The 13275-nt window shown below is 31.0% G+C and overlaps 2 protein-coding genes across 3 annotated transcripts in view; both read left to right on the forward strand.

Moving 5' to 3' along the window:
* LOC118202239 (xaa-Pro aminopeptidase ApepP-like) overlaps positions 1-13275 on the forward strand; it is a 268101-nt gene that overhangs the window by 93322 nt on the left and 161504 nt on the right. For both annotated transcript variants that reach the window (XM_085818600.1, XM_085818601.1), the window contains exon 2: positions 6853-6977. In XM_085818600.1, coding sequence (XP_085674726.1) covers positions 6853-6977 — 125 coding nt within the window. The remainder of the gene's footprint in view (positions 1-6852; positions 6978-13275) is intronic.
* Positions 7045-10360, forward strand: LOC118202238 (vezatin-like). Its single transcript, XM_035374392.2, has one exon. The coding sequence runs from the start codon at positions 7304-7306 to the stop codon at positions 9500-9502; it is 2199 nt and encodes a 732-aa protein (XP_035230283.1). The 5' UTR covers positions 7045-7303; the 3' UTR covers positions 9503-10360.

The following is a 13275-nucleotide window of genomic DNA, read 5'->3' on the forward strand; positions in this document are numbered from 1 at the left end:
TTTTAATCGTATAATTCCATTATCAAGGAATGTGTCCAAAGATTGTAATCGTTTATCTCTTAACCCACCGAAGGATTCTTGTTATATTAAATACACTATTGTTTTCTCTGCTTCATCGATATCAGAGACTCTGAGATTCCCTCTTTTCTTTTCTTGCTTATGTCGACAATTGTAGACAAATCTTTTTATCCAACCCATGATATTTACTGCTTTTTTATAATCCGCAAGAGGAGAATTTAGGAAACTGCTCACTCCAACAGTCAACATGGAAGAAACGTTTTTCTTCATTCGTTCCCTGTTTACTTCCTCTTCACATGTAATATCTTCAGGGACAGGTCACATTTCATCAGGTAAATAGAGCCACGAAGGACTCTCCCACCATTTTAAAGACGCAAAATGTCGTGCAGAGCAACCTCTGCTAGGAAGATCGGCTGGATTCATTGCACTGGGAACCTATCTCCAGGTTTCTTTAGATGTCAAATGTAATATCTCTTTTACTCTATTATGGACGAAAACGCCCAAAGAATCTTCCCTTCTTATCCAAGCAAGCACAGTCGTTAAGTACGTTCAACAGTAAACCTTTTTAACTGGAAGATCTTTTACTATGCTTGATAAAAGTCGTGTAGCGATAGTAGCACCAAGAAGCTTCAATCGTGCAATGCTAGTTTTTCTTTTTCCACAGGGTGAAATTCTTGCTCTAGCCTGTATAAGTTGAATGTACACTGAGTTTTTTTTTCAACACGAAAGAAAAGAAGACTGCTGTCGCATATGCAAATTTACTTGCATCACAAAACACATGTAAAGAATGCTTATCATTTACTTTTCCAAATTTGATTGATCTTGGGATTTCAAATTTAGACAAAAAAGGTACATCTTTCATCCATTTTAAAAATTCTTTCTTTATATCTGCATCTACTTCCTGATCCCAGCTGATGTTTGCTTTCAATAAATGTTGCAAAAGAAGTTTGGGAATTAAGGTTATTGAACAAGCAATCTCCAAAGGATCGAAAATTCTGTGAGCAGCAGCTAGAATAGTTCTTTTCGTTATTTTCTCTGTACACAGATTCTCGAAACTGGATATATTCACTTAGAGGTATCTCTCATTTTGCTCCATATTAATCCAAGAACATTTGTAGCGGTAAGAGAAAGTCTTGAAGAATCTGTATTTTCCCATCCTCTCAAATGAAACTGTCTTTCTGCCATTACTTCTGAAGCCACTGTTATGAAAGTTTGTAATTCAGATTCATCTTTCACACTCGTGACACAATTGTCAACTAGAAACTACTAAGAAGTTTCTGTATAATTTCTTTTGGATAAATGGACTGTCCTTCTACGCATTTGTTTAGAACTGTCTGTAAATGATGCTGAATAACAGCTCCAAGGAGAAAAGAACTACTTGAAACTCCGAACACAATTGACTCTCTAGTGAACCCGAACACTCTAGTGACGATAAATTTTCAATTCATTGTTGCTATTTACCCAGAGGAATCTTTGGAAATTTTTATCATTTGGATAAAGGCTGATTTGGAGAAAAGCTTTTCAAATGTCTGCAACGACACATATCTTGTCTAAACGAAATCTAGTAAAAATAGAAGGAATCAGTTCTATGAGGTTTGGGCCCTTGTCTAAACATTCCTTGAGACTGGGTGACCCATTTTCCCTTGCTGAAGCATCAATTACTGGTCGGATTCGTGTCGAACTGTTTTCTAACAATATGTCTGTGAGGCAGATAATAACAAGCAACATCTTTTTCACTCAATGGTACTTCCTCAATGATACCTTCTTTCAACCAATCCTGAAATATATTTCCGTAATCTTCATATAAGAATTTAATCTTTTGAGAGGTAAGTCATAGTCGTCTGGAAGTAGACGGTGACCTTCAATCCATGGTAGACTTAACATAAAACGTTCATTCTCGATTTTCACGGTATTTAAAAAATGGGACTTCGCAGCTTCCTCAAGTTCGGGTTTTGTTTTGCTTTCTGATGGGTCCCTGATACCTAAACACTCTAATGTCCACAAATCTGTTATACAAGCATTTTTATTTAACATTGAAATTAAAGTTATACTCTCACTGTACGACGCTGCTGGGATGCGACCTATAATCGTCGACCCTAGTTTTGTTTCAATGGCTGCAAGATCACTGGGTAGAAGTTTAGAACCGCCAGTCATCAACTTGCCCGATATGTCAGCTCCAATTAAAATTTCAATAGGCCCACATTCCTTATCATCAGGATAAATGCCTAAGTTTGCAAGTTCTTTTAGATAAAATTCCGATGCTACTGGTGGCATGGTATCACATATTACAGGTTGGCGTAATGCTTCGAAACAATTGTATGTACACTTCATATTTCATAAATATATCACTAGCACATCATGTTTATACACTTTAGCATTACTTCCTCCGAACAGTGAGTGTTGAAGGTATTCATTTCTTAAGGCTTGTACCCCCATCTCTTTAGCTGTTTTACTCAATGTAAGACCTCTGCGAAGCAGAATCAATAATGGCTCGAGCTTTACCCTTTTTACCATTGCATCTTAAAATCACAGTTAATGTTTGTAACATAATATTAGGTGCACTTGATACATTAGCAAGTGCCTGATCTCTCTGTAAATCAGTTTTAATAGACTCAGTTTCCTTTTTATTAGAATGTATTGCACTTCCTATAGCTATATTTCTACACAGAAGTACATGATGTCTTTTCCCAAATAGTACGCAACTCGATTTTTCATTACATTTCATTACTCGGTGCCCATGTCTCAGGCAGAGAAAGCAGCAACGCGATAGCTTCTCTCTCATTTAGAAGTATATTTTTGCATTCCTACAATCCCAAGAATTATGAGGATTTGAACAAAACATGCACAATTTTTGCCCTTGGGCTGATGTAAACAGTTCGGAAGTACTAGGTACAGGCAATGGATTGCCAAATTTCGATTTAGTACTCCTGATTTTATTTTCAAAATGTATTTTAACACTGCATTTGTTATCATATTTTCCTGTCTTCTTTTGATCAAATGTTTGGGAAGCTAAAGATATTCGCTCTTCCAATTCTACTTCATCTTGAAGAAATTCAAGTAAATAATCTAGATCACTTTTCTCTATTATTTTTGACTGCTCAGAATTTTACCCGTTTTGTGGATTTAAATCTCTAGATCTACGATTAACTGCTCGGTAACGTTCCCATGCTCTAAGTGTCTCATCAGGCAAAGAAGGCTCAACAAGAGGAAAAAGCATGGCTGCCTATTTATCTCTAGTAACCCCTAGAATTTCTAAAGCACGAAGCTTAGATTCCAACTGGTCATAAAGTTTTCTTAAAGACCACCCAGGTGTGTTTTGCTTTTGAAGTATTAAAGCCAATAAATCTCTTACATAAACTTGAATTAACAGTTGATTCTTTCCAAAACGCGCATGTAATTGTTTTACAGCTTTCTCATAACTTTCGTCGCTTGGCGGGAAACTTCTAATTAATTCTTCTGCAACAGAACCTTGTTGCATGGCCTGGGATAAGTATGTAAATTTATCTTGATTATCAACGTTAGGGTCCTTATCAATTTTCTTAAATTATTCCCAAAAATTAAGCCAATTTTTTAAATCACCATTAAATGTTGGTAATTTTAACTTGGGATAATATATCATTGTATTAGGAATTGTCGAAATTGACGCACATCCTATGTGTAAACCAGTTTTCTAGTCTGACTCTTTATTCATCTTATATTCTAACTTTCTCCATCTATCTAAATATGATTCTGACTCATCAACCTCTTTTTCGATAGTTTTTTTTTCATCTACAACTTGTTTAAATAGTTCTTGCTTAAAATCGTTTTCAGCTGAAACCATTAATTTTGATTTCTCTTTAATAACTCTTAATTCTAAAAATTTTCTACGTCACTTAAATTATTTTCTCTTTGATCAAATTCATTACACAATTTAGAAAATACTCTACGATGTTGCTTACGTGCTAGTTTTAAAGCTTCCATACTTAAAAAATAATGAAAACAAATTGCTTACTTTTAGTTGCAATTCCAAGCCTTTCTTGCAGTCGCCAGTTGACAAATAATTTCCTCTCAAAAATACTTCGTAAGTCAATAAGGATTTATTAAAACTCCAAGTTGTTTAATAAAACACATTTATTAGACTTGAGCACATTGAAACTCAATATGTGCATCTTTAAATATTACAAAAAGATGCCTTCTCTTCTTATAACTCAGAAAAAACAGCATCAGTTTCTCTTAAGGCCTACCCTAAATTCGTCGTTTTGGTGAAAATTTTCGAAAATGTGTTTATTTATTCATTTTATAGGCCGTACATTTAGGTTTCCAAAAATGCTTTAATTTTGTTTTTACGATAACTAGAAGATAAATTATAGTATAAAAAATAAACCGAAGTGAATTAATGATGCCGGAAGTTGGTATTTAAATGATCGTCAAAATGTAAACAATAAGTTTAAACAACTATTTTCTAGTTATTAAACAAAATAAAAGCTGCAAATGCAATACATCTTTCACTATGTGACACTTTGTTGATATAATGTCTACATGGGAAGATTCAAAACAATAATGAGTGTTTTAATAACCTTTTGAGAACTAATTTACCTAAACTTTCGTCCAACTCAAAACATTGCTTTTAGGTGCACATATTGCTGTATTATTATTTAATTCAAGATATTTAGGACTTTTACCTATTTTCAGTTTTATAGATATAGAAATTAATCCCATTATGCTTGAAAGCTACATGGAAATACACAAACAGCGAATTCAGAAATCGAAACGTCAATCTCTACAAGCAACAAAGTTATCCAGAAAAATGCTAAAAGAAGTCAAAATTAGTTAAGAATGAAGTAAAAGAGGGCCTGGCATACAAATAGGGCGAGTTTTAAAGGTCTAAAGTGGCTAAAATCTTTAAATGCATTTTCTGAGAAATTGTGTTTTTCGTTACTTTTGATTGCGATTACGTTAATTTTTCAAAATGTGTTTAAAATATTGAAATGAAATTTTTCCAAAATGTTTTATTCATAAAGATGAATAGCTAAAGAGCTGTGTTCTGTAGCAAAATCTAATCTCTTTGTATTTATTTATTGATTTTATTGACAGTATTTTGAAGAAAAGGGGATTTGTTTTGTTTTAATTTTGAGATTTTGTACCAAGTTTTGAATATTTCAAACATTTTTATAAGCAAATCTTTTGCTACAGAACACAGGTAAATATGTTATTTATATAAAGATTATTGAAGTATATTCATTAGAATCTATTATAGGAGATCTGGCGTAAATGAAAATTTTCACTAAAATTTTACTAAATATTGCCTATATTTAAAAAATTAATGAAACGTTCTATAAAATCCCATTTAAATTAATAGTTTTATATCCCATCTTACTTAAAAACATGTGTGTTTAATTAAAATTTTATGTATTTTAAAAAAATGTGCTTCGTATTTTGGCACATACCTAATTAAAAAGACTAGAACATACTTAGCAATATTTTACTGTTGCCAGAACCTAACTACTAAAAAATCGCGCAGTTAAAACACGTCAAAAAATGAAATTCAGCCCGCATTATTCAAAGATAAAAATAAAATATAAATAAAATAATAATTTACGTTTGTAAATATTTGAAAGATAAAATTTTTTACACATGTGTGCTCATCAGATTTTTTTACTGTGGCTCAGAAATAGTCTTCCGTTTAGGACTGGTAATGTGCTGCAACCCTGCTAGCCGGCCTCATGGTTAATGCAGCATATTCAGCACAGATCGTAGCAAAAATGCTGTTAAAAACATCAAATCAAAATTCCCAATATTGTTGTTCGATCGCCATTAATAAAGCTCGTCAAATTCTTTGCAAATCTGAACTTTTTCCTGCGGCAATTGAATTCTTTTATGTTAACATGTTTTTCTTTAACTTGTCGCAATAATACGCAGTATTCGACATGTCGCGCATTGCCTTCAGCATTACACAAATTACTAAGACTATTATTTTCCAAATTAAATCTTTTCTCCGAGAAGCGCCCGTGCCCAGTAATTATTTGATTGTAATCAAAATCACATATCATTCTTATATTTTTAATAACTTCAAGATTCAACAAATAACCTTTATTTTTTCCGAAATGATAAATTTTTCTTTCTAGTAATCATAATAGAAATCCTTGATTTTACCAATAACAATTCTTTTTGGTGCCTGAATGTCGAAAGCATCTCCGGCATTACCCATAGCAGCGTCTTTGGCTAGCATGTCGGCCCTCTCATTGCCTATAACATCAATATGGGCTTTCAGCCTAATAATTTTCACTTCATGTATTTTCTTAACTTTTATGAGGAGATCTTTTCTATATGAGACCAAAATATAAGTGTTATCAGCATCTGCTAGTGCTTCCAAACTTGATAATCTGTATGTATATTAATATATGCTTTTTACAATCGGGTAAAAACTTATATTAATGGAACTCCAAGACTCCCACGCAATATAATATAACGGGAGTAATAACTGTTTTGTAAATGATTCTAATAATGTTACTTCTCAGTGCTAATTTACAATCGAAAAACACGCTAAAATATTTAAAGTTTTCATCATATTTAATTCTGACACCTTCATAGTTTAGTTATGGTGTGCTAGTTTTTAATTATTTTCTATTATTATTATTATTATTATTATTATTATTATTATTATTATTATTTTTTCATTTACTTTTCATTTTAGTTTCCTAAGATAGATTGATATTCGAATAATCACGGTGTTTGCATTCCTTTAATAAATTTAATGTTAATGCGAAACTTCGAAGTACCAGCTTAGCTCGAAGTAAAATGAGCATCCTCAAAGATTATTTTATTGTTTAGTGATTGCTCTTGTATTTTTCACAGCAACCTTGAAATCAGCAATGGCCAAGCCTGAACTTTTGTCCGAAAGAATTTTTGAGTACCAAACATCGAAAAAACTTCCAAGATCCATTTCTTCATCAGTTAGAGAATCGTGTTTGTCGTCTAATGTAAGTGTCTACTTCGTTCTTTATCCTTATAATTTTATTTGTTTTTCTTTTTCAGGTTGATACCCATGTCTAATAGTTGAAAGCCAGGTTGACTGCAACTGTGAGCAATACGCATGTCTATTGTTTACTGTCTGTCTGGCAGAAAGTCTGAGCCAGTGCAAAATAAGACATGTCTACTGTGATTGTGTTTGACGAGAGCTGTAAAACTTGACATTTGTCTTTCATGAATCTTTTCGTAACTAAATATGATGCGAAGCTGACTGGTAGAAAAATAATCATTGTTATCAAGAAGCGAAACTGTAGTTAGTTTTGTTTGCCTTTTAAATATGGCGAAGGAAGAAATGGAAGACTCTGATGAAGATGTTGTACTTCCAAATTCACCTCTGGCGGATTACATGCGAAACGTTTACAATTCAGATTATATAAATTTACCTTTCTTAGAAGATGTAAGGAATCAAAATGTCAGGTCTGGGTTAAATGATATGCTTTCGGATATGAATGTGGAAAGGAAATCCGTAAGCGTGATGACAAGTATAATAAGTAGCTTAAAAAGTTGGGTGATTTCCTTATATGCACATCTGTTACCGTTTACTGAACAGGTTAATCGCTATCTGCAAAATCGCATTTTGAGGAACTTTCAAAATTCTAAAATTTTGATAGCTGAAGACATGTCTTTCTTGCAGAATTGGGAATCAGAAACTCTAAGTGATGTTAAATCATCTGCGGCAGCTGCATTTCAAATAATTGCTACCATTCTTGTGATTTTCATTTTTAAAAGCCTGTTTGTCGATTCTGGTATTCAGTGTTTGGATAAAAAGTACATTTTATTTCCTGAATATTTCCATTTATGGTTTCATATATATACTTTAATTTTAAAATACCTTTTCAATGGTATTTTATTATTACTTTTCATTTTCATAGTCATGAATGTAATAAAAGTGCTGTTTTACATAAATTTGCATTTAAATATAACAAAAACTTTGAATAATATGCAAAGTATGACTTGTGTAATAAAAAAAAGTATCAGACTTATTCAAGAAGCAGAATTAATAGCACGAGGTTTCACTTCTGCATCCGTTACAGCTGTAGCGGAACGAATTGAAACTGCATCTGGTTTGCCTATTGCCTGTCCAAACAGACAATATCCTGAACTTCGGAAATGCATATTTACATGGAACAAGACCTTGTTTATGTATCATAGATCAGCTACTTTAAAAATTTTACAAACTGTGCCTTTAGGACAATATTTTGATTTTTCTTCTCATGCTGTAGCTATGTTAGATTTAAAAGAGTTTGGTGAGCTTTTGAAGTATGATGTAAATTCTGTAGATCAGTTAGAAGAACTCGAAAAAGTTTCTAGTGGCTTTAGTATAACGTCATTAAAAACAATTTATCAGTTAATGGAACTACAAATGTCTGAATTTTTTAAGTACTTATATCTTAGTATGTCATGTTTAATTAGCAGTAATCATATAAATCACTTATGTTATCTCATGCGTCTGAAGTCAACACTGTCAACCTTACAAAAGGAAATGACTTTTCTATTAAATGAAACTCATTCTGTTTATCGATATTATAGAAGCATGGCTACTGATACTGTTGAAAATAATTTACAGTTGTCTTCTCGTAAATCACATTTAGAGGTGGCTGTTCACAATATGAGTTTGCATTTGAAAGCTGCTTTAGTAAGATTACTCCAAGCTGAAGATCATTTAAGTAAAACGTATAAAGAACATGGTGATTGTGACTCGTTAATAAGTAATAACTCTTTGCGTTTGGTACATTCTGTACTTAAAGAAGTTAAATTAGAAGTTTCAGCATATGAAGTAATATTTGTAGAATGTACTGATTATATTAATAAGTTAATTGATGGTAATGAAAAATTTCCAGTTGAACAGATAAATATTAAAACATTTCCAAATGACTCTCAAGACATTTCAAAACCAGTTAAGTGTGATGTTGAAAGAAATATTGAAGATGAAGTTTTTGAAGCTGTAGTAACAAAATTATCTCATGAAATTAATGAAAAAGATGAAAGAAATTTTGCTGATGAAGAATGTAAAAGGAATCTAGAAGTTTCAAGTCATTTGATGCAGGAACTTAAAAATGTGCTTGTTGTTAAAGCTGATGAATGTCGTATTCGTGAACAGAAAGCTTTGGCAAAGAAAAAACAAGAACTGGGAATTTCTGAATCTCCTGAAATTTTGTATGCTGGTTCAGAAAGTGTAGACGAATCCCCGATGAATACTTGTTTGTTAGGTAAGAAAAAATTTGCAGAATCCTGGGACACATACAAAAACAGTTCTTACTTGCACGATATTAATGATTTTGAACATGATGATGAAGATATAAGGACAGAAGATTCTCAGAATACTAAATTAAGTTTTGAACATAGCATATTAGATAAAAATGATTCTTTTGCATCTTCAATTGCTGCATTGGCAGCTCAACGTAAACAAATGTTAGGCATATCCCCTGATGTATGCTTTGACAATGAAAGTGGAAATGAAAGTTTATCTGAGTAATGATTGTTATATTGTATTTATTTTGGCTACATGTGTCAAATATGACCAAACATTTAAATGCTTTTTAGAATTTAATTTTATGTAACTAACTTATAAGTTAACTTTTACAAGTAAATAAAAGTATTAAATTAAAATGGTCTAAAGTTTCAGAATGTAAAAAAGATATTACATTATGTAATTAATACATTTAATTTAAATCATTTCCAAGTTACATAAATATTCAGACTTTTTTGAATTTTGTATGAATCAATTGAAAAATAATTTACTGCATTGTAATGAAATGCAATAGTTATTACAAAAATTGCATGCAGTGGAATATTAATTATCTATGTACTTGCACATTTTCTTACCTAGTTTGCCGTTTAAAATTTCATGCCGTTTAAAAACATTTGATTTCATGCCGTTTAAAAACATTTGATTTTATGGTAGCTGAGTGCAGTAAAACATGTATAAAAGAATAATATTAATGATGATTTACTTATAACTAACTACTTTAAAGTGTGCAGTATTTAAAATAATTGCTAATCTTTGGAATATGGTAACAGGTAGTAAGGCGATAAAGGTTACTAGCTAGGACTTTAGCAGTGTACATGGATAAAGTCAAGAGTTTGCACAATGCCGTTTTTGTGCAATTCTGGAATTTTTTTTAAGTGAAAATAGGTCGACGTGTACATGGATGATACCGTGTATGTGCAATTCTTAAAAACGCGGCAAGCAGTGGACGATTCTGCACTTTCTCCCAATTTCGCACCTAATCTTCGTCATGATTAAGCACTTTTGTTCCATAAAAGTTCTAGTATAAGCGTAATTCGGCTAGCAGATTGTTGAAAAAAAATGTTGAGTTAAAAAAAAAAAATTTGCTTTTACTTCGTAAAAACAAAATGGCGTCAAAAAAAAAAAAAAACTAGCAGGCTGCTGTACAGGGTTGGTCGCCAAAAAATCGCCTTACCATAATCCAAAGATTAACCAAAATGACTTTTCAACTGTCCAGTAACCTGTAGTGACACCAGTAATTCATATATGAGCATACTGTTTACTTGCATCTTGTTCTTTATGCTGGTTCTGTAGGGTGTATATTTGTTCTCTAGATCTGTTTGACTGTGGCATAATAAACTTAGTCTATTTCCAGAGATGCCATTGTGGTGGATTTTCTAAGGATGAAATCCTGCACAGTTGTTCGTATTTATGTTACACATAATATTATGAATACCTTATGCAGCCAACTCATTAATCTTAGAGGCAAGGCAAATTAGCAGTGTTTTACTAAAACCACTTAGCCATTACTCAGCATTTTGTTATATATCAGAGTTGGTCCAGCTGCATGATAGAATTCAAGAATATTCACTAGACAAAACTACATTTTTTGCATATTTTTTAATTGTATCAAAATATATTTTAATAGATAAAAACATTCAAAGTAAATTAGCAAAGATTTTGCTTTTTTATTAACATGGCTAATCATTAATATAAGTAATTTTTGTTGATAAGAAAATTTTTTGAGTAGTGTCTCCCTGTTTTAATTGATAGAAATTGAAATTTTTTTTTTTTTTTTTTTGAAGCGGAGGCAATGTTTTTTTTTTTTTTTCCGTTAATCTAAAAAGCTTTACATTTTATTCTATAAATAAGATGAGAACTAGCAGATTTTTAGCAACTCGTGCATTCTTCTCTGAAGGGATGTGAAAATAATTTTAAAATAAGCAACCAACTTACAAACGATTTTATATAAAGATTTCAATTTTGCTAGCAATTGATAAAAGAATCAATATATGGAGATCAAACTTAAAACATTTAGTTGTGCAGTTTGATAAGAATAGGACACATAGTAAATTGTCCAGAGAAATTAATAGCATTTAGATCAGAATTACATACATTCTTTTATCTTTTCATTAAGACCTGAGAGGTAACAAGTTACCAGTTTGTTTCTCTTTTCTACTTTTCTGATCAACCATTTATTTACTGTTCTGATAGAAAGTCACAGAATTGAAATCATTTGCTTTTTGTTCCTAATTTTGAAGACTTTTAAGACATGATACTCGATTTGAAGTTTATTTAAAGTTTTTTTTTTTTTTTTTTTTTTTTTTTTTACATATATGTAATGTAATTTAAACAAATTAATTATTGGTTGTTAAGTAGAATTTTTTTTGTTTCAAATTATACTTAAGAAACAGAACTGCTGTTTTTTACATTGCAATCTATATTTAAAGGACCGAAGTAGTTTTATCATGCCTGTTAATATATGCTTGCTAACTGCAGCATATGCATGTGACTTACTGTTTAATATTGTGTGGCATATCTCAGCAGCTTTTGATTAGAAACTAAAATGTACAAAAATAAGAATTCATGGTAAAAATATATTTACGGGTACCCTGTGGCGTTTTTTGGCGGTTGCACAAACTTGGTATCCGTGTACACATCGACATATTTTCACTTTAAAAAAATCAGAGAATTGCACAAACTAGGCATTGCGCACTCTTTGCAATAAATAAAACAACTTCACGATAATACAAGGGGTACTCTTCTCTCTGTTCTAGCCGAATCATAAGTGATTTAAAAAATTTGGTTTTCTTAAAATGAAATATAGAGTGGTGATTAAACTTGTAACTGCTTGCTGAGGGTTGGTTTTAATGCTCACAAATACAGATAAAAATTTGTTGCATAAAGTGTTTGTGAAAAATATACATTAGTCTTCTCACAAAAATATGCATTGACTTTCAATACGAATATTAAAAATTTTTAGTCATTTTGGCGAAAATGTTTTTTATTGAATATTTTTAAGTCGCAAAGCTTCTTTTTTACCGAAATACCTGCATATGTCTTTGGTCTGATAAAATTAAAGTCGGCCTATTGAGTTATATCATTTTTAAATGTGTTCCATTAATGAAGTATTTGCACTTAATTACTAGTTTTATGAAATTTGATTTTGCTTAACAAATTTACACATAACATGAATTTTCTCATCAATATTTGTGATATGAAGCAGCAATTAACATTTTAATATTATTTTTTTATGTGTTTACATTTATGTGATGTAATTATAGCAGTCATTTCTGTATAATGACCAATTTTTGCTGATCTTTCAATGAAAGGAATTAGTGGCATACAGTGAAATTTAAGCATTATCTGATTTTACCTTTATAGGACAACACACGTGAAAAGTTTATACACCAACTTCATGCTTCAAGCAACAAAAAAAAAAAAAAAAAAACTTATGTAATTAGCTGATTTGAATATCATAAAATTTTTCTCAACAAAAGAACATCTCTTAGCTCAGCTATTTCAGTAAATAATATTTACTATAAAAGCTAGTATACTGTGATAAGAAATTAAAACAACAGATTTGATGTTTTTGATGCCGAATAGATAATGTTAGCACATATATCTCTGTTGAAAATTGCTTGGTGTATGTTGTCCTATAATGGAAAAGATCCTCATCGTTGAATTTAAATACTTTAAAATCTACAATAAATAATTAACAACAAAAGATAGATATATTTTCTGACAAACAAAATAGAAATTTTAATATACTGTTTTGCTTGTCTGATACTTAATTATATTAAGTTTTTTAAAGTAAAAAAATTTAACTTACTTTTTTTTTTTTTTTTTTTTTTTTTTGTTAGAGGAATGCTTTTAATCATTTTTAAAACTTTATTCAACAGCTTGCAACCTTCTTCTTGGATGCATTACACCAGATAAAATTTACAGTATCACTTTTATTATTATATAGCAATTAAAATATTTTTAAAGTTATATGTACATTGTAACACCTCATTTGA

The sequence above is a fragment of the Stegodyphus dumicola genome, chromosome 6 (assembly GCF_044657685.1).
Source record: "Stegodyphus dumicola isolate Sdum_Otavi_A_Nest chromosome 6, ASM4465768v1".
Classification (NCBI taxonomy): domain Eukaryota; kingdom Metazoa; phylum Arthropoda; class Arachnida; order Araneae; family Eresidae; genus Stegodyphus; species Stegodyphus dumicola.